The 21618-nt window shown below is 40.8% G+C and overlaps 1 protein-coding gene across 2 annotated transcripts in view; it reads left to right on the top strand.

The window, feature by feature from the left end:
* camkk1a (calcium/calmodulin-dependent protein kinase kinase 1, alpha a) overlaps positions 1-21618 on the top strand; it is a 51565-nt gene that overhangs the window by 23317 nt on the left and 6630 nt on the right. For both annotated transcript variants that reach the window (XM_029518647.1, XM_029518648.1), the window contains exons 3-13: positions 4238-4285; positions 6471-6524; positions 8918-8969; positions 10387-10520; positions 13769-13805; positions 14163-14184; positions 15750-15838; positions 17524-17723; positions 19335-19388; positions 19659-19732; positions 20707-20794. In XM_029518647.1, the coding sequence (XP_029374507.1) occupies positions 4238-4285; positions 6471-6524; positions 8918-8969; positions 10387-10520; positions 13769-13805; positions 14163-14184; positions 15750-15838; positions 17524-17723; positions 19335-19388; positions 19659-19732; positions 20707-20794 (852 nt within the window). The remainder of the gene's footprint in view (positions 1-4237; positions 4286-6470; positions 6525-8917; positions 8970-10386; positions 10521-13768; positions 13806-14162; positions 14185-15749; positions 15839-17523; positions 17724-19334; positions 19389-19658; positions 19733-20706; positions 20795-21618) is intronic.

Genomic DNA, 21618 nt, shown 5'->3' with positions numbered 1-21618 from the left:
CATTTGGGGTAATAAGCTTTCTCGGTTCAGCTGAGCATGAGATGAGAAGTTTGATTCCACTCAAATGGTTCTCCTCTTAAAGTGTGAAGCTGGAGCAGCTGCAGAGCTTAGTTTAGCTTAGCATAATAATGGAATTAAGTGTCCCCGCTCGGAGCTTCCCTTCACTCTGTTTCTTATATGGTTTAAATAAAATCTAGTTATTAGGTAATGAGCGTTAACTGCTGTGTTGGGCAGACTTTGAAAGATAGAGCCAGGCCAGGTGGCAGCGCACAACTAATTACATAAATGTATTTCCCAAAATAGTGAATTTTACATTTCAAGCACAGTTATGTAACTTTAGCTGAGCAACAGCAACTGAAGCCACATGTGGTAAGTAAGAGATGCTGGTGTATTTAATTCAACTCATGTCCGAGTAGCAAAGGGTACTCGAGGTACTGTGCCCCTAGAAGCAACAATCTCATTATCTCAGTCCAAACCACTTCACTCATGGCAGCTTTTGGCTAAAATGATTGACCAAAAACATTGGAACCCTCAGCAACAGTGAGCTAAAAAGAATGTGCTCTGATGTAGTCTCTTTGCCTCTGCCACGATTCTTCTTCTTCTATCTATCTTTAATTAAAGCGTATCTACACAAGCAATTAGAGATTTATAGATAATAACTAAGAGGCTTCACTGCCCAGAATGTCGATGCGATTCTGCTAACCATGAAGAGTAGTGTCATGTTGGAGTGGGTGAGTCTTGAATTTCCATTTTATACTGACGTTTTTTGAATCCAGAATTAATATAAAAAATTCATGACATCTACCAGGACGTAGAACCCCTAAGAATTTAACAGACTGCTGTCCTTTCTTATCTGAAAATGCAGTTGTAGTTCTTGCACTGAACCAAAAAAAATGTATTCATGTTGCTTGTATTTCTCGCCCTCTCTGGATCTACAGAAATGAAGAGCAGAGACAGAGCAACAGATCTTTCTTGCACAAATATTAGAAATTAATGACATTTCATAAGGCCTGTTAGGAATACATAACAGACAATGAGCAGGGTGCTGTGATGTTTCACGCTTGTCTTTGTGGAATTTCAGTTTTTCCTTCTGTGTAGCCTGGGCAAGTACGCTCCTATTTCTGTGTACATTCTGTCCAGCCTTAACTCTTTAAATGTGATTTAATGTAACACAAGAAACCCAGACGGGAAAATGAGTACGAACAGAGCATGCATGCTCTGGACAATGTCTGAAATCACACACTAAGCCATAAGGAGAAAGTGTGTAGAGCTTACAGTGGTTGGCATATAATGACTAACAGAAAGTACAGAAACTTATCAGCCCTTTTTATTTTCCTTAAGTTGCCTTAAGTTTCCTTAAGTTAAGAACCTTTTTGGGTTCTTTTTCATCAGATTTCTTACTATATTTTTCTCTGTTTTGTAGACATGGTCTATAATTTTTAATTGAGATAGAGAAATTTTAATATCATAATGACTTCTCTGTTTTGTTTTGAGGGTCAAAAAAAATAATGTTTTCCTTCGTATTTCAGGTCAAGGGTTAGTGTTTTATGTAAAAACAGAATGTTACCTCAAGTTTGTCTTTATAGACATTATTCACAAGGATCTATAACTGCCACATTGTGAAATAAATTAAAATGACCTGGAGACCACACAGCCCCGCACACAGGCGCTTACAATAAACCAGAATAATAATGGAACTGCGTTATCTTCAGGCATTTCTCAAGAAGTTCACAGATGCTCCTTTTTTGTGGTAAAGTTTCAGTAAAGGGTAGTCACCCTTATCGTTTTGGGGTGGGTTTTTTTTTTTTTTTTTTTTTTTTTTCAGAGTTATTCAGTAGGACAGCTTGAAGAGTGACAGGAAATAGCAGAGAGAGAGTGTGGAGAATGAAATGCAGCAAAGGACAATGGCCTCAATCAAACCAGGGTCACCAACGAGTACCTTGTTGTTTCCTGTTTATGGGACGTGTGCTCTACCTATTACGCCACCAGTGTCTCAATCACCATTATCTTTAAATGTACAGAAATGCACGAGCCTTTCACCAAATAGGGAACAATGTGAGCCTATCCACGAAGCAACTGAGGAAGCACTGTGATGAGCCTGACAAGAAAAATACTGTCACTGCAGAGTGGTCAGATGGGTGCTCATAGTCACCACAAAAGCATTAACTACTGTACTGCACCGCAGCACTTTGTGAGTACTCCCAGGGTCATTTTATAAAGTAGGTTTTTGAAACTCTACCCAGATGAGTGTCTATGTATTCATATTCCCAGCCGCTTTATATGACGAGACTGCAGTTTTAAATCTAAATGGAAAAACCTGTTTTTGGTTTAGTAACTGTATGAACAATGAATGTCAGCCATGAAAGCTTCTCACTGCTATTATATTTCCAAACTCCATTTGGAGCTTCTTTTAAAAACTCGGGGGTGGGGGGCGTCTGCAAATGTATGCTGAAGCGAGCAGCAGGACACATTTTAAAATTAGTCATCTTGATGACCCCTTGAGCAGGAAGAAATGTTGCCATCTATCTCATCTTCACAGACCATTAGCACAGTCAATGATGTAGTTATCTCTATTCTTGTCAAGCAGCACAGCAGCAGCTGATAGTGGACGGAACGAAACCTGTTACAGTGCAGTGAGGCAATCGTGTTTCCTGTTTCATTCTGCCGCAAGTCTGCTCTACATTGCTACCACTCACATCTGAACCCACAAAATGATGCAGAATGAACCGCCTCCCTCTGCAATAGCCTCAATTTGCCACAGGAAATATCCAATCTATCAAAATTGATTTCAACATGGCAGGATGTTGAAGCCATTTTACAATTACAGGCTTTGAATATGATCTAACACAAGTTCCCTTTTCATTCTGCACTTCCTGAGGCAGACATGCTCGTCATTCATCAAAACAAGGAAATACATGGCCTTTAACAGCACAGTGGCAGTGATCCATTTCTTAAGCACTGATATTGTTTAGGTATTCCGTAATGGATGGAACGATCTGCAGTCTGGTGCAGGTGAGGTGCCTGTACATACTGAGGGAAGACAGTGCGGGGCTGCATTGTCAAACTCTAAAGATTTATTGTGGCTCAGTGGAGTATTTGAATTTAATTTATTTGTGTGCTTGTGACAGATGTATTTGGGTCTTTCTGTGTGGCCCTCTTTATCCATCCGCCCTGACAGAGTATTAACTGCACTGCAGCGCCCACTGAGCATGTGCCAGCAAACTGAACCCAGTTGAAGCCCTCACAGACAATCCTCCTAATGCTCTTCTCTTTGGATGCTCCTCATTTGACTCTCCTTTTCTCCCACCATTGTTCTCTTTTCTCTGCTATCGTTATCTTACTTTAACAAATCAAAACAAGTCTTTTCAGAGTCGCTCTGCATGTTTCGCCCCACAAAAGCAAATACTCTGTTTTATCTCTCCCCCTCTGTCACAATCTCTGCCCACAATACTTCACACCATCATAGCCATAGCACATAACCCTCCTCAGATCTCCTACAGCACCAGCAGGAAAATTCAGTACAAGCTACATAACCAGGATGTTATGTAACCCACCATATAATGTGAGATTTTCTAAAATAACTTCTCTGATGATGACTGAGGTCCTGTCCTAAACTGTTGGTTTTGTTTTGTAACATCTGTGTTCTGCTACCGCCTCTCATCCTTTAAACATGTTCCAGTGTGGTCTGGCTCACGCTAAGCCATCAACAGCCCAACCCCCCATCCCCATCAACTGTAATGAGACAACTGCTTTAAATCCGCTTTCTCCACAGCTCCATTCTTTTTGGTTTTCGCACTTAAATCTCTGCTCACTTTGTGCTTAATGACTTTGCTGCATGCTAGTCCCTCCCACCCCACCCCCATACCACTGCAACCTACCTGTTGAATAGCCCCGTGTACCCTCTTCCCCCTTCTTGTGTCTGTCCTGCTGTGGTCCACTCTCCTGTGCCATGCCCCTGGCTGACTCCAAGCTGTAGCAGTGGTTGCTATGGAACTGCAGATCAGCCATTTAAGCAGCAGCACTCTAATGGATTTGAAGACAGTGAACAGAAAGTACAGACTGCATCGTTACCTACGTCTCAAAAGCAAATGACTTTCAACTCAAACATGGACACGCACTGCATCGTGTTTCTCTTAACTTTTGATGATGCAAAAACATTCACTGGGGTGCTGCTCAAGTTTATGTTGAAGATTTAGTTCCTCATTCCTCTGCCTTCTCTCTACTTGTCTCTCTGCAGGACTGTATCCAGTTGAACCAGTACAAGCTGAAGAGTGAGATCGGAAAAGTGAGTTTGTTCTGTTTTTGCCATTTAACTCTCTCAAGTGGTTTTGAAAAATAGCAGCCACTTAGGGAAACCTGGCCTTTTGCTCAGTTTATATCTGAAATCAGGGCAGCTGTTAGCACTGTTGCCCCACAATAACAAGGTCGTGGCTTCGGTTCTGGGGCCTTTCTGTGTGGAGTTACCATGTTCTCTCCATGTCTGCGTGGGTTTCGGTTCCGGTTTCCTCCTACCGTCCAAAGACGTGCATGTCTAGGTTAAATGGTGATCGTGGGTATAAATGCGAGTATGAGTGGTTGTTCGTCTCTGTTTGTCTTTGTGTGGTGGCCCTGTGATGGACTGATGACCTGACCAGGGTGCACCCCACCCCTCACTCGGAACATTGGCTGGGATTGGCTCCAGCAGCCCCGCGACCCGGAAAAGGAAAAGTGCTAGATGATGGAGGGATGGATATCTGAAATCGTTCACAGTTGTGACTTGCCTTCCTGGTTTAATAGCTGTAACAAACATAAATTGATATGATTTAAACAGGAGGTCTTGTGTAGGACTTATCCAGGTGTAAATCACCTGTCCATTGGCTGAAGAGACGTCATGGCAGCCCATGTGGATTAGCTTCCAGTCCACTAGCATTTCATTCATCAGTCTTTCTGAGAGAATAAAGCTCCTTCCGATGGTTTAGTTCCCATATTTGAGGATAGCTCCCACCAAAAAAGCAAAAAATGCAGAAGGTTGTCCCATTGTTAGAGGACTCACTAACGTTTTTATAGCTGCTCTTTTTTTCCCCTTTGCTATGAAATAATCTAATATGTTGGCAAAACAAAAAGTGAGGCTATTCCTACGCATAGCAGTGTTTTGAGCTGAATGCTAACATGAGACTGGTAGACGCCACAGGTAGACACCACACAGCCCGATTAAAAATAAGAACATGACATGGAATATTATAAAACATAAAGACAAAATGAAAGGCAATATTGTGGGGAAAAACACCCGATATTATCATTACATTAAAGGGCAGAACTATTGGTGCAGCACGTCTTACTGTACAAGTGTACAGTTACTGACCCACTACATGTTTTTATTACTACAGGAAGTCCAATATCAAGCCACATCTACAAGTCTTTCCTTTCAAAATTTGACACATGCTGATGAATGCTTTTGGATCTGACACACTGGGGAATTTATTTTGGCAGCAAAATAAAAAATAGAAACCAAAATGCCTGGCAAACTGACATGAAATACAACAAGCCCAAGCAAATACAAAAATTAGTGTCTTTAGCAGCAGGCATTAAAAGGGCTTATCCACAGTGGGGATATTATACCCAGATATTAAAGAGGAAAAGATGATTGTGTGACCACCTTCGCTAGGTTTACACCCATTATGTGTTGACTAAAGCCCAGAAATGTATCAGTCTGTGCATCAGACAGAAGAAATTTAGTTTTAAAGATGAATAAACCCTCAGTCCTCTAACTATTCAGTTGGCTATATTGCCATTTTGACAATACATTCATTTAATTCATGTGGATATTTGAAACTGGTTCTTTTTGCACTTTTCAAGACGAAATCTAGTTATAAAAAAAAAAAAAAAACAGTATTCTGATGGTAAGAGTATATCCCCTGGCAGTGAGTGTTTGGGTGTTTGGGAGGAACTATTCTGTGCTGTCAGGAAATAAAAACGTTGATTTTGAAAGGAGATCGTGCTGCCTTTAAAACATTGTTTTCAAAGTGATGCTTTAGGAAACTGAACACAGTCTCCCCCAGCCTCTCTATTTTAAGCTCTAAAATCATGCAGCCACACTGAAGATTAAATTGTTTAAGAGCGTAGTCAATTTATTCTTCCGAAATGAAATAAATGAGTTTTATAATTATATAAGTTTTGTAAAACTTCATTTTCATTTCACATCACATTTTCATCCAAATGCCCTTTTTTCAGAAAAACACTTTTATTTCATAACCTTCATAACTATACATTAAATGTCAAGTCATATCTGCAATGAAATTAAATTTATACCCAATAAAACGAAAATGATGAAAAAAAAAAAATTCACAATGATTTTTCAAAAATTTTAAATGTTGGCTTGATTCACAACATATAGTAATATAATTATTTTATAATGTTTTTTTTTTGTTAAACAAGTGTCTAATAATTCACGCCCAGGAATGTATGAAATGATTCTTCTTGTTGCACTACAGGGTTCTTACGGTGTGGTCAAACTTGCCTACAACGAGGATGATGAGAAACATTACGTAAGTCAAAGATTTTTAACTTATCAGATCTCCTTTGACTTTTCTTCCATTCTTCTTGCATCATTTGTCTAGACAGAGGAGCTCTGCAGGCTCTCACCAGTGCTACTGATTATTTTTCCCACCTCTTCTTTCCATCTTGTAGCTTAGCTGTAAATTACATCCACTCAAATTGCATCAGTTGTCAGAGAAGAAATATGGAAGTGTGTGACTTCAAGTGCGACTTAAGGTTGCTTCTGAGACTCAGTTAACTACAAAGCAGCTCTGCTGTTGCTCTGTAGATCAGGTTGCTGCATTGAGGTCAGTCTGTCAGGGAGAATCTGGATGTAAGGTCTTGTCATCCATTTAAATCAAATTGCTTTTGTTCCCATAAGAACTCAGCACGTCCGCATGTGAGCTGTTTTATGTCTTAACACAACTAAGCTTTCCTCTACAGTAACAACAATGAAAGTGTCTGGGTGAGTCATGTGGTCTTAAGCTGCCGAACTCTGGATGGGCTTAAGATGTATTTTTGAGCTGGAGCCAGTGGGAGCTGAGAGTTAAACACTGGCTAATATTAAAATAGGAGCTTGTGAATGTGCTGACACTTAGCAGTAAACAACAGGAGTTTATGTAAGGACACAGACAAAGACAAGTGGAATATTATTACAAGGCCAGTGCTCATTTAAACTGTGGAATAATGACATGCAGCTCTAAATAATGAAGACCTACAGAGCAGGTCAGGCATGCAGTGTTGTACGGTGATAAATCACATCTATATATTGCAAATGAGCAACAGCAGAAACCTGTTTTTGAGCTCCAGCATAAGGAAGCCCAGCCTTAGACACAATCACATAGTATCATTGAAGTCTGAGATCCCCCCCCCCCTTTTTTTTTTTAACCTTTGTGTTTTCTGTGAAAATGGATGCATTTTTGTTTCTGGTTTCCATCTTTTGCTTCTAGTTTTGTATGGAAGTGTTTTTGTATTTGATTATTGTTGCTGATACTGGTAGAAAATGTTACTGCAGGTTATTACAGGCTGGTTCAAAAAACACACTTATCTGTAATCTGTAATAATGCTGGCAGGAATCAGGAGAGGACCTGATCAGTAATGGTGGCATGAAAGGGAGGTCTGATTTCCTGGAAGAATTGGTTTCACATCGAGCTAACTGGATTTTTGCATGCGGGGCAGACAAATGCGTACACACATACAGATGCAACACACAGGAAAGATAATATCTCCACAGGCTCCTGCAGGCTCCAAACCTCTCCCAGTGAGCTTAAAACAAAGATGAAGATGCGATAACAAAAGGAAGGAATGAAAGGAATCCATTTTTTAATTTTTAAGTCTAATCTGCGGTAACAGTATAATGAGGAAAGTCAAATGAATTAGCAATGGCCAGTTTTTTGACTCAGGACAAAAATAAAGTGATGACTAAGTGTTCACGGTTTTATGCTCTAACACATAAAAGTTGGAATGTAGAAAGACAAAAACGGCTCCCAGAAAGCTGAGAAGGGCCTTGGTGAGACAGGTGACCCAGAATGTGACAGTCTGGCTGAGCCCCAGAGATCCTGTGTGGAGATGGAAGAAAGGTTCTTGCCTGGTTTACTCCAGACAGAATGCTTCGGATTGAGGCCAAACAGATAAATCCTGCTTTCACCAGTCCGGAGAATCCTGTTTTTCAAGCTCTTGAAAGTCTTTTAAATGTTTTGCTGCAAACTTTCACTGAGTAAAAACTTTCTTTTGCCTCTCAGGCTGAAGTGCTCCATTGATGGTTGTTTTTCTGAAAGTTTCTCCCATCTTCTCACAACAGCTCTAGGGCGAGTTGATCACCTTCGTTACCAAGGCCCCTCTCCTACAGTTGCTCAGTTATAATTAAATGTCCCAAAATTCAAAGCACCTTCTCTTGAGTGTTGAGCATCACCATAGCACCTGCAACAGAAAATCTCTGGAGCCGTCACTTCTGCACAGTGCTCTGTCAACACAGTCACAGACATGTCAATATGACTCAAAGTTGGTTCAGTCCCTCTGAATGAGTTCAATTCAGTGTTTCATTCCATGGAAGGTTGAAAAAAACAACTTTGTTGAAGCCTCGTGTTAGAGCTTCTTGACCCTGCAGCAGGATCTGCTCTTATGATGATTTGCTTGCTTTTATCATGTAGCTCAATAGTTTAAAAATTCCAGCTGTATTTTTTTCCTAAATGTATCTGCTGTTGTATTTGAAGAAGAGGCCAGGAGCAGCATAGCGATCTAGATTTGTCATAATTCAATGCCACACACTCTCTAACCTTGTACACATGCTAAATATGGATAATCGAGCTGTTTGATGTTGTGTTAGCGCAGAGGTTGTCCGGACATCGGACTAAAACTGTATGCGACAACAGTGTGTGACCTAAATGATTTTTCACCCCCCCAGGCCATGAAGGTGGTGTCCAAAAAGAAGTTAATGAAGCAGTGCGGATTTCCACGTAAGTCCTCCTCTATTCTGTATTCAGATAAAACAAAGATGTGAAGAGATGGAGGTAGCCCCAGAAAGAATGACGGGATCGGCAGCGAGGGCCTGACCATTTACATCTTATCTTACACATCTTTGTCTTTAACCACAACACCTTTAAGATTTTTTTTATGAGCACACTTGTCTGTTGTCTGCTGCAGGGCGCAAGCAATGGACACACACAAACTCACCCGCAGCACTGGATGAGACGGAGTTGACCACGTTGACATTTCACAAAACCATCTGTCTCAGTGATTAAGAAATCTGAAATAACACCATCATGATTTCATATAGAGCAACAGATGTTTGTCACGTTAAGTTGAATGGCGGTAAAAAGGGTTCGTCTCACAGACAGTACGCTGATATTTTCCACCCATCCAACCATCACTTATACGCAGCAGCTTTCGGGAGGAGTCGCATTTTCGGATGCACACCACGACTAAAACATGGCAGATGCATGTACGTAAATACATGTGTGAAGCGGGACGGTTTACTGCAGAGGGTTATTGTGAAAAACATCCTGCTACCGTACCACTGTAAACCCTCAATACCACAGTAACATTTCGCAGACGCACAAATATGAAGGGGCATAAATTGCGCAAGAACTTTAAAAGCCCAGTCAGGGAAAAATGAAATCAGAAATCAGAAAGACACAGCAAAGATCTTTCTACTTTTGAAACACAATCCTTCAAGAAGCTTGTGTTCTTTTCAGGGGAAGGCAAAGCTCCTTTTAGCTTCCGCGTAGTGCAAACCATGCCTTTATTGCTCAACCAAAGGGGGCTTCATAGAACCTGAACTGCTCCACTGTGAGATAGAGACGCATATAATGTTTTTAAAGAAAGGTTTCAAGCACATTGCTATCACCAAGAGACAAATGACAATAGACACTTTTCATAGAGAAGAAACAGCTTGATGGACATAAAGAGAATGTCTTGCCTATTTAATCCCACTGTTTGTCACTTATTGTAGAGAAGTTAAGATGCCATTTTTTTTTCCTACAGTGTTATTTGGTCTGCCCTTTAAAGATGCAACGCAGATTATAGTTGACCTTTTCGCATTTAGACAACAATTCTTGTTTTTAATATTTCCTGGCTGATAGAGAGCTTGGGTTAATTGCTCTGCTGTTACAGTTTTAATGGATGCAGACTGACGTCTGAATCAAAGATTGCACGCATTAAAGCAGAGAGTTGCAGCTATAGGAGGTTTACTGATCCTTATTCTGGATAAACTTTACTTTGTGTATGAACATGACAATTTCCTGTCTTATTTTCTTTTTGCTTATATTTTAACATAGTAGAGAAACATCTGGAATTGATTCCTTGTCAAGAATAATCACATTTATGTGAATCATGTTGTCAAGTTGTATATGTGGATTGTGCGTCTGCTTGCAGGTCGCCCACCCCCAAGGGGACCCAAGGCAGCCCAAGGAGAGCAGCTCAAAATCCTAGGACCCCTGGAGAGGGTCTACCAAGAGATTGCCATCCTTAAAAAGCTGGACCACATCAATATTGTCAAGTTGGTGGAGGTGAGTTTCTTTGTTTTCCAGTTTTTGAATGCTTTGTTTATATTTGCATTAATGGAGGAGCTTGTTAAATTGAGCAATGACATTGTTTTCATATTTAATTTTTGTCAATTGGAATTGGATGAGAGATCATTGAGGGTTGTCTAAATCAATACTCTATGTTGATGATGAGTGTTAATAATACTTTACTGCTAACTTGGCCACAAAGTGCTAAGTACCGTATGCCAACATCAGCTGGTTGGCCCAGACTGAATTCATCTCTACAAATTTTAGATGGTATAATAGAGGCTCTGATCTTAGGCATATTCAGACTTGGCTCCAGTAGCAAAGAAGATCAAGGTCAGTGAATCTTTTTAGGGGCAGCGGTGAGCAGACATCCGTGCCGCCGGCAGAACGCTGCTGCATCTGTGTGTGTTTGTGTTATAGAAAAAAGCAGATTAATGTCGCCCATTAATTTATTATTTTAAATGCCATGCTTTAAACATTACCAGGAGCAGAAACAGCATTAACAACAGAAAAGATGCGAACATTTTTCACACACACGGTGACAGAGTGACAGCATTATTACACACACAGACACATAGAACTGGCACAATCGTTCCTGCTATTATAGGTATTTCCTGACCACGTTTGCCACGCTGTCATAGCTATTTAAAATGCAAATTGGCAAAATCATTTCAAAAGAATTTAAGCAATCTCAAAAAGATGCAGGATGAGAGAAAAATAAATGCAAAAGGACCACAGAGAAACACACAACCACCACCGGTGAGAAGCTGCAGCTGCCTCATTTTGTAGTTGTGCAGTCTGGATGTTTTTGTGCTGGATTTTCCTTTATCACTGTACCTGCAGATAACCTTTCTTGCTGTGTACATGCTCTTTCTTTATGTCATGTCGTTTTATGTCAGGCCAAAAAGGCAAACTGTGTGCTGCCAGGAAACAGATGGGAAATAAGAGCGTGCCTTCTCTGCAGCACATTTATCACACTTTTGTCACTGGACCTTTCTGATATTCAGGTGACCTTTTCTGGAAAGCCTCAGCCTCCACTTGGTAAATAGATTCTTATATTTACAGCAGCCAACACACTCAAACTGAGTTGGGAAATTTTAAAGATGAATTGATTCCAATTTCTATAGAGGTGGCTGTTTAGGAAATATGATAGCTGAGTTGATGTGATTCAAGATGTCTGCCACTCCCTTGCGATATTATCAGAGCATTTTTCAATCTTGGCCAGATGGCTGGGGCAGCATCAGTGTGGTGGGGAGTTAAGCTGAGGGAGCTGTCTGGCTTGTTCAGGTGGAGAATGTGCCAGAAATATGGACTTTTTTTAACTGGAAGTTGAGCCCAGCAGAGAAAATGCACTTATTCATCTTTCCTGTTCCTTTTCCACCCTCAATTGCGTAATATGCCATACGTAGTAAATGGTAAGACCTGCTGTCCAAATTTCTCTCTGTTCATCAGTTCAAGTGCTCTGTGCCTGGGTTAAATCATGATGGATATTTGCGGTCTATGGCTCAGAGCAAAGACAGAAAAAATGGAATGCAGAGCAGTTTTTGTTTGTGCAAACAGATTACAAGACAGTCTCAGCAAACAGTCACCTATTGACTATTTCACGGCTTGAAACTGTCACATGTAAACAGTGTTCCTGTTGCTTTAGAGGTGATTACGTGCCTTTGTTTTTCCACTACTGTTTCCTTGGCAAGCACTGCCTTCACCTGGGGTCATCTAAATTCACCAGGATGTTGTATGAGAGGCTTCATCCGGATGGACCACGTGTCCTGCAGTTTGAGTTGTTAGCTCTTGCCCTGCACAAGCACAGCGGCTCGGTCACGTCGCCTGTTTTCTCTGCCCAGGCAGAGGATGGGGTATCGATCAGGCACAACAGACAGCTGGCTGAGTCCCAGATGTCCAGGGGCCTCCAAAGCTTTATTCTCACAATGTGTTAATTTAATTTAGCATTTCTGAAAACAATAAGGCTACCTCAGTACAGGATGGGCTTCAAGGCAGGTCCTGATTATACCACATGCTGATTTATCATTGAAAATTACCAGTCATGGGCAGCATGACGGCATAGTGACTTCGGTTCCTGGGGCATTTCTATGCGGAGTTTGCATGTTTGGGTTCCCTCCGGGTACTCCAGTTCCTTCCCACTATCCAGAGACATCATGTTTCAGTTAACTGGTGACTCTAAATTGTCTGTAGGTCTGAGTGTGAGTGGTTGTTGGTCTCTGTCTGTCTCTGTGTGTTGGCCCTGTGATGGACTGGCTGACGGTCCAGGGTGTACCCCCTCTGCCAGTGGGAGCTGGCTCCAGCTACCCCCACAACCCAGAAACAGATAAACGGTTGAAGATGAATGAATGAATGAATGACCAGTTGTTGATGTTGTTTTTGTAACTGTTTTTTAATTAAATAATCAGAACAATGCATCTCCCATTCTTCTCTATCTTCTCTCTTATACCACATATCAAAACGTGCTGACATGAACTATAACGCAAATCAAACTCTGAGATTACCTATTTTTCTCAATTCAAAGATGGTTAAAATTATGTATAAAATTAACTAAAAATGATTTAACACCCAAATCAACTCTTGTTCAGTAGTTGGTTTGACCTGTTGCACTGCATGTTAATAACAGTGCTAATGTCATCCAACACTGTAGCACTTCCAGACTAAACCCAGAAAATGCTCTAATAGATCTGAATTGGTGCGGTGCGGTTCTGTTCAAAGAAAAAGAGATTGGAAACGCTAACTGGATTTCCTGGGGGGATTCAGACTGTGTGGATACCTCATGATGCACACAATTGTAACCATGGAAACCATTCAGAAAGATATCAAAAGCTGTTGCCTTAAAGTGCTTTAAAGACATAGAATGAAAAATGCATGATGAAAATATATAAAAAAGAATGAAATATAGACTCAAATGAAATTCAGAGTTGGGGCTAAAAAGTGTGTGTGGAATTCTGCCCTGAGGTCCTGCACCAAATGAATCATGCAGTGAACTTGGTGGTCTTGCTAAGGTCAACTCTGATGAAGAAAAGGGTCATTTTCATTCTGTTCTTAATGTATTGGACAACATGGTCACAGGGACTCCTTATAATCTGCTCTCTCCTTTTTAGGGGTAGAAAAAGAGTGCTTCTGTTGCTGAATGCATTCACCGTTTCTCACATAATCCAGAATGTCATATATTCATTTCTCCAGTGTTAACATTAATCTATGCCAATATGACCTTGGTGGTGTCTCTGTGAATATTGCAGGTGCTGGATGATCCTGCAGAAGACAACCTTCACATGGGTAGGCAGACCGTATTTTACTTTACCATCATTTTCCCCTCTCAGCAGTTTGAATTTGACAGATATGCCACCAACAAGCATTCACTTAGTTTATTCATAGTTTAGATCATCACTTGCTTTTCTCCACACCACCTCAGGGCTCTCACATTATGCATAGACTTTCCATCAGCAGTGCCAGGTCACAGCCAGGACACATGTTAAGATCAAAACATCAAACTCAAATAGGGCTAATTGAGTGACAGTAAATAATGCGATGCAGGGTCATGGGCTCAGTGGCAGTATCGGTCGAACTCGGCTGAATGAATGATATGTGGTAAACTGTGTGGTCTTATGTGTTCCCATTCCTTTCTCCTGACAGTGTTTGAGCTGATGCGTAAGGGGTGAGTAGAGAACATGTCCTTCTTTTAAATAATGTAAAGCTCATCTCCTTTCACTCCTCATCTCTGCATCCCTCCATCCCTGCCTCACTTTCACTGATGTTCTCCTTCATTACTCCAATCTGACTCAGGGCGGGTGTTTGTTCCATCGCAGGCTTCAAAGAGATTGATAATGTTCTTAGATTTTCACAGTTATTACCGGTGGCAGTCAGCGCTGGAAGCCTTTCAGGCCCTGATGCATGAGCTACTCCTTCCTACTCCTTCCCACGCCATTGAAAATTTACAATAATTTAATGATATGCAAACTATTGCTATTGGAGGTCAGTGAAGGTGGGAGGGGGTGGTATCATTCCATGTTTGTGCATAGAGGCGTCATATTCCAATTTAAGAAGGAGGAGAAGATGCTATGTGTGCTGTTGTTTGGCCTTTTTCTTGACGACAGAAAGCATTTGCTCTCTTCCTGCCGCTGGGAAGTTGTCATTGACAGCTGAGCTGATTTATACAGCTGCCATTAATCTGTCCCTGCAGCTCCTCATGTAAATAACTAACTTGTGGGAAAGAACTAAATATTGTGTTGGTTTTCAAGCGCTAACTGGTTTTGCCGCTCCTAACACACAGGCTTCATATTTATACTGTCAATGTTTCAGTCATAAAAGAGTTGGCTTCACTGGTATTAGCACTGTGAACACCTTTAATATTTATTGCTGCTTTAATAAGATGAAAATGATAGTTCAGTCTACAGTCAGTTTTAATAATGGATCCATTCTTTTATGTTTGATCAGAGCAAACATTACAAGCAATGTCTGATCGTAGTTTCTCAAAAGTGGGAAAGAGAACTTTTTACAACTCTAGTTGACTGAATTCGTTTTTCAGTTTCTGTCTAATTGTTTTAGCATATTCAATTAATACATGTAAAACCCGTTGTAATCTCAAAGGAGAACTGTAAAGCTGCAGCCAATGATGATTTAATTTAGCCAAAGGTCTGGAGATTATTTTAATTGAGTTGATTTATTTTAATATATAAGCTGCACTCTATAATTGTATTGACAAATGTCAATGCAATTAACATCATCAAATGTCTTGTTTTGTCTGGATAGTAACCAAAATAAGTTGAGTTCACTGTCAATATACAAGTGATTTAGGGAACTTTTGGGATCTTTGCTCAGAAATGACTTTATGTAAATAGAAGGCATTAAAGGGGGACTTTGGTGGGGGGATGCATGAATTTGATTCCTCTCTCAGTGCACAATCTCTGTGTTTATATTGATGTCATGAACCGGGTTATAACATCTGCCTAGAAGATATTTGCTGAGCTGTGTTTGGTGCTGTTGACTTTGGGTTTTACACAAAGAAGACAAAAATGTTCTCTATATGCATCAGTGCTGTTTGATCAGGATGCCCGATGTCTGTTTAGATCTTATTTGAATGTCTTCACATTTGGAGTGAAATTCCAGTGCTAAAAAAAAAAAAAAAAAAAAAGATAGACATAATATGTGGATTAGTCTGCCTTGCTGTCTGTGAATTTGTGTCATCTCTACACAACCATTCCTGTCTGTGCGGATTCTTAGTCCAGTGATGGAAGTGCCCACAGACAGCCCTTTGTCGGAGGAACAGGCGAGGCTATACTTCAGAGATGTCATCTTGGGCATCGAGTACTGTAAGTATCTTATGAGAGGATTTCCTAACATATAGCACTTTGTAATGGCCAAAAATGATGTAAGAGAAGAAACATCTGCATACGAGAGTATTCTCCTTGTATCTTTAAGGAACGCGGTGTTCTCCGCCCTTTGTTTCCACACCTCTGGGATCTGGCTACAGTTGCACAGTCCGCCTCATCAGTATTTAGCCTCTGCTCAGGGAAATGTTTTTTTGTTTTTTGCCAGCTGTGTCCTCATTTGCAGCACTGGATCCATTTCACAAGCCTATGAACCCAATAATTAGTGATCAATGCTGTTTGAGCTCTGGGGTCTGGAGACTAATTACACACTCAGGATTTTTCTTTCTCTTTTTTTTTTTCCCCCCTGGTTGTTACACCTCATATAACTCAAGAGTCATTGACCACATTTGACTATCCTTTACTACTGAAGGGTACATCAGCAGGAAGGAGGAATCACTTGATAGTCATCATAGACCCCCTTCAATAAAACCTTGCACTGTGGATAAGAATTATATTCAAGTAACCAGAGTCGTAATTAGGACTATGGGACTTAGATGTGTGTGATAATAAATAACATATTATGGAACAAATAAGCATTTTATTAGGGCAGCACAGCGACATAGTGGTGGCCCCACAACAACAAGGTTGTACGTTCGGTTCCCAGGCCTTGGTCCTTTCTGCGTGGAGTTTGCATGTTCTCCCCGTGCCTGCATTGGTTTCCTCTCACCGTCCAAAGACGTCATGTTTGGGTTAACTGGTGACTCTAAATTGTCCGTAGGTCTGAGTGTGAGTGTGAGGGGTTGTTGGTCTCTGTCTGTCTCTGTGAGTTGGCCCTGTGATGGGCTGGTGACCTGTCCAGGGTGTACACCGCCCTCACCCAGCTGGGATTGGCTCCAGCTCTGGTTGCAGCGGTTCAAGAGGCAGTAAATTGCAGTACGTTTTGTGAAGGCTCATACAGATAGCTGTCCCCTTAAATCTAAATTAATTCATTTCAAAGTGATATCTACTGGATCGGCTGGATATACACAGAAGCTGTAGGCTTTTATCCTGCAGACAGCATAAAACTGGATAGATGATGATGATTTCAAGATAGTAAATGTCTTTTGATATTAACCCTTGGTTTTTCACTAGACAAAAATTCCTTGCCATTATATATGTCAACTGAGGTGTGACTTTTTTTCTTTACGTTTGTGGTTGAGAAGTTACATTTATAGGGGAGTTAACCAGAGGAACAGCATTATCAAAGTTAGACTCACTGTCATGAGTGTGAGGTGACATTATGAGATAAAAACACACTGCTACTACTTAATTATGAATATAGGAATGCAAATTTGCATTTCTTACTGCTGAGTTGTTTTAATTAAGTTTATTTCATTTGCAAAGTGGATGTATCTTGATGTACATTTAAAGTGAAATGGCTTATCCTCAAACCGAAATTTTAAAACATCAGTGGTTGTTCTACAGCTCATTGATTTTGAACCCTAAATTCATGTATTTATTTATGGCTGTGCACTTGTTTGTTTTTAGTAAATAAGTGTTTATGATCGTTCTTACTGGAACAGATTAACATAACATTCGGTTCATTCACACGTCTCTGTTTTTGGCTGTTAGGGACTTCAGATTTGTCTGGTTCTATAATCATAACTCTAAATCTGTCTGATGAGTGACCTCCCCTTTGTCCTCAGTGCACTACCAGAAGATTGTCCACCGAGACATCAAGCCTTCTAACTTGTTACTGGGGGACGATGGCCATGTCAAGATAGCAGACTTTGGGGTCAGCAACCAGTTTGAGGGCAACGATGCCCTGCTGTCCAGCACGGCCGGAACTCCCGCCTTTATGGCTCCGGAGACCCTGTCCGATCAGCGCAAGAGCTTCAGCGGGAAAGTGAGTCAACTCCAACAGCCGCTTATAAATGCAGAGTGCTCTATATGTGCTAGTCTGGTTTGTGCATGTGTGTGTGTGTGTGCCTGATATCAATTACAGAAGGTGCTGATTTATGTCTTCACAGCACAATTTGAAAATTAGAATCCAATAAACCAGGATGAGATTTCAGACCTGTGCTGCTTAAAGTATTTAATGTAAGTAAGTAAAGTAAACCTGTTGATGCGGGATATTGATGGATATTGTCCTGTTCGAGCAGTCAATTGAATTCGCCTGTCAATAGAATGAGAGTCACGCAGCTTTCCCTCTCAACCAAACTAACATCACTAGAAAATCAGAAGTAGGGTGGGCTGGTCTGGGAGAACCTGGTTGAGATCCAGCAGCAGGTGATGCTGCATTCTTAACAGCGTTGGAAAAAATGGCAATATGCCAAACTTGTTTTCTCTCCTCCGAGTTAATCTTTTGCATGAAAGCTATGATATCGCAAAGTCAGAAATGTATTATTGTTATTTGTTTCCTATTTTATATGTAGAATAAAAATTAAATAGTTAACTATTGCACTACCTCGGGAACAAATTTAGGCTCAGGATTTTTTCTTACTTTAAGTCCTGTGGCCTGCTAATCTGAAGAATTCATTGCCATTGATAGTAGCTTCCCCTTTGGGTTGGCTGTCATAAGGAAGGAGAAGCTGCAGAGAGCAGAGGCATCATCAAAGTAACAAAGCAGTTATTGTTTGCCAATTCAATAGGACGTGTACAATGATTCATAACCTTACACACGCTATCTTTTTTCTTAAGCAACAACCAGTCATACATACCAGTCTCCTACATTACATCCACTTTGTTTGCTTTGATTTCATTTAAGATTAAATAACTGAGAAAACTGTCTTATGTAAGTCAATAAGTGTTTTATGACTCAACCCCTCTGGCTGATTTATGAACATCAACAAAAACAAAGCCTTGGGCCTTAACACTGACATGCCATTCATATCCATCATTACTGTACATCTCCATTCTGCAGGGGCAATCACTGAAGACAGACTGATGGATTTGCTCCAGGAAGGGCCTTGGATGTCTGTAAAAGAGGGGCCAGAATAGAATATTTGATTGCAGACAAAATGCTATCAGGAGCACTTCAAGCATCTCAGCCTACTGTTTCTTCCAGCAGTCAAGAAATGCATACAGTCTTCCTTTCCTGTGATTACTCTGGCTTTTCTCCTGATTTCAATTTGTTCAAGCCATTTTCCATACAGCTCTGTGTCCATCAATCGCCAGCTTTTATCATTTTCGGTTCAATTCATCAGTGGCATATTCAACATCTGAACCTTGTGCCAGTTGAATCTTCAGTCTCAGTAGTACATCTGGCCAATAAAGCATCCGTTAATCATACACAATAGCTGACTACGAGCCTGATGCATAGTTGTTATGCCTCGCTGATTGCAGACATCCATCTACAAGGCACCTAATGGTTGACGTCCATGGAAAATAAGCTTAAAATGTCTAATAACTCACTGGAGGGAGTCTGTATTGATTTAAAACCATGTTTGCTTACATGAACTGATTTCACACTGTTAAATTATGTCCAAAAATATGGTTTTGCAATTTTCTCTTACAGGCTCTGGACGTGTGGGCCATGGGAGTTACTCTCTACTGTTTCATCTTCGGAAAGGCAAGTGTGCACATTTTCTGTCCCTTAACAGAAAACCTTAAATGCAACAGTTAAGGCTTGGGAAACATTCATATCAGAGACTTTCATATTAACAGCACTCTATGGCCTTTCAGGAGGAACCCTTTGTATCATCAGTTTTGTTTTTGTTTTTTTTTTTAATGTTTCATTCTGCACCTAGTAGAAGGTGCTGGGTTTTTTTTTTCTCCATGGCAGTCTTTAGGGATACAGATACAATGTGTTTTTCTTCCTTCTCTTCCGCTTCACCTGCAGTGCCCATTTATTGATGAGTACATATTGGCTTTACACAACAAGATCAGAAGCAAGCCTGTGGATTTCCCAGAAACGTAAGTCCATCTCAGGCATTCATCTCTCTGCTGCATTTTATTACAAGAGACAGCTGTGATGCTCCAGTCACCTCTAGCCCACATCTCTAGTATCTGTCTTTTCCAACTGCTGTCTTCTAATCTGCATATCCAATAGAAAACCAGGTTTATCCTCATTTGCAATTATATCTTGCACCTATGGAAATGAAGTTTTTTTTTTTTTTTTTTTTTTTTTTTTTTTTTTTGAGCAGCTGGCAGTTCTTTCCAACACACTGCAAATGTCACCGGCATGTGATCATAACAAGCAGTGAAAAAGAATGACAAAGAGGCATAAGCAGCCTGAGCATATACGAGTTGCTCTGGTTCCCCTATCTGCTGAAAGGTTAAAGAAAAACATGGAGGTCTTGGTGGGGGAATAATACAGAAAAGACAAAGGAAGAGGCTGCCCGTGGTTACATACTGCTGAAATATAAACACAGCATGTGTGAAGGGCCTATGAGTGGCAGCTGGAGTATGTGTCAGTACAGAGGATGGGGTCATATCAGTAATTGTCTTTCCTCAGTGGGCTGAAGATACTCCATTCATCAAACACTGCCCTCCTTCTAAACAGAACAGCACACCGCCTAATGAAATCATTTCCACAGAAATTCTAAATGACAGCTGGCAGCACCTTGGTGTCAGCTGATGGAACCATCATGTTGTAGATGTAGCACATTGGATGCTGCTACTGGCATTGTTCGCATCATGTACATTAAGATCTGGAAAAATTGTGAAACTTTTTAGTGGACTGTCTCATAACTCATAGACATTACAACATGTGTGCGCAGCTTCAGGGAGGTGAATCTGTTCTTAATTACCGCTGGGCCTGCCTTAATGTAATATTTATCATGTAACAAAGAGACTGAAAATGTATGAACCTCCTGGTTTAAAAAGGACCATGGTATCATCATCATCACAGCGTTTAATCAAACACCAAAACGTTTTGTTTTATGCAGACCAAGTGTCAGTGAAGAGCTGAGGACCCTGATCCTTCGGATGCTGGATAAGAACCCAGATACCAGGATCACCATCCCCGAGATCAAGGTAACAATCAGAGCAAAGCAGCTGTGAAATTTGGGTTGCAAAGAGTTTGGGTTAGTCACTCATTGCTCAGGATCGCAGGCAACAAAAGTTAAACGGGATTGAACAGTGATGCATTTGTGTCTTTAGAGATTGACTCTGTCCTTGCTGTGACACATTTAGCAGGGTTTTTTGTCCCACATGCTGTTTCGCTCTACAGTTTGATTGCACCTGTGTGATAGAGGGGCAGTGAGGTTCAGGAGCGGTCATGTCGCACAACCTCAGGCAGAGGAGCAGAAACCATTTGCCCACCCACCTTATGATAATAAAGTCTGTACCCGAGGTGTTGCATGTGAGTAAACATTAGATGTGAGGGCCTTGAATGTTGGTTTGTTGGTAACAGTATAGTAGTTGTGAGAAAGGTTGGGATGTACGGGTTTCAGAGCAGAACATTAGAAGCTCAGAGAAGGGATGCTCCACTGTCGCCAACCTAGAAAAGTGGACAAAATGGGCAGAGAGGAGGGCTGCGTGTGGAGCCCAGGATTTAATGGATGCCATTTTCTGTCCATCATATTTTCACTTATCCGTCACTCAAAAAAAACAGGTCATCAATTATGCACAACGTGATCAATGTTTAATTAGGATGGTAATATAATAATTCATCAGCCAGTATTAGAAGGGCAGGGATCCAGACCAGGATCAGCCACAGACAGATGACATCCCCCACTCCCCACTGTGTTTCCATGACACAATTATGTGTCAGTGAGTGAGTGGTTTTCTCACCAGAGACTGTTTTTGCTTATTGAACAAGAGAAACGGTAATTATGCTGTTGTGCATGCAAACACAG

Source organism: Echeneis naucrates, chromosome 14, assembly GCF_900963305.1.
Source record: "Echeneis naucrates chromosome 14, fEcheNa1.1, whole genome shotgun sequence".
In the NCBI taxonomy this organism is placed as follows: domain Eukaryota; kingdom Metazoa; phylum Chordata; class Actinopteri; order Carangiformes; family Echeneidae; genus Echeneis; species Echeneis naucrates.
This window is presented reverse-complemented; position numbering and strand designations above follow the sequence as displayed.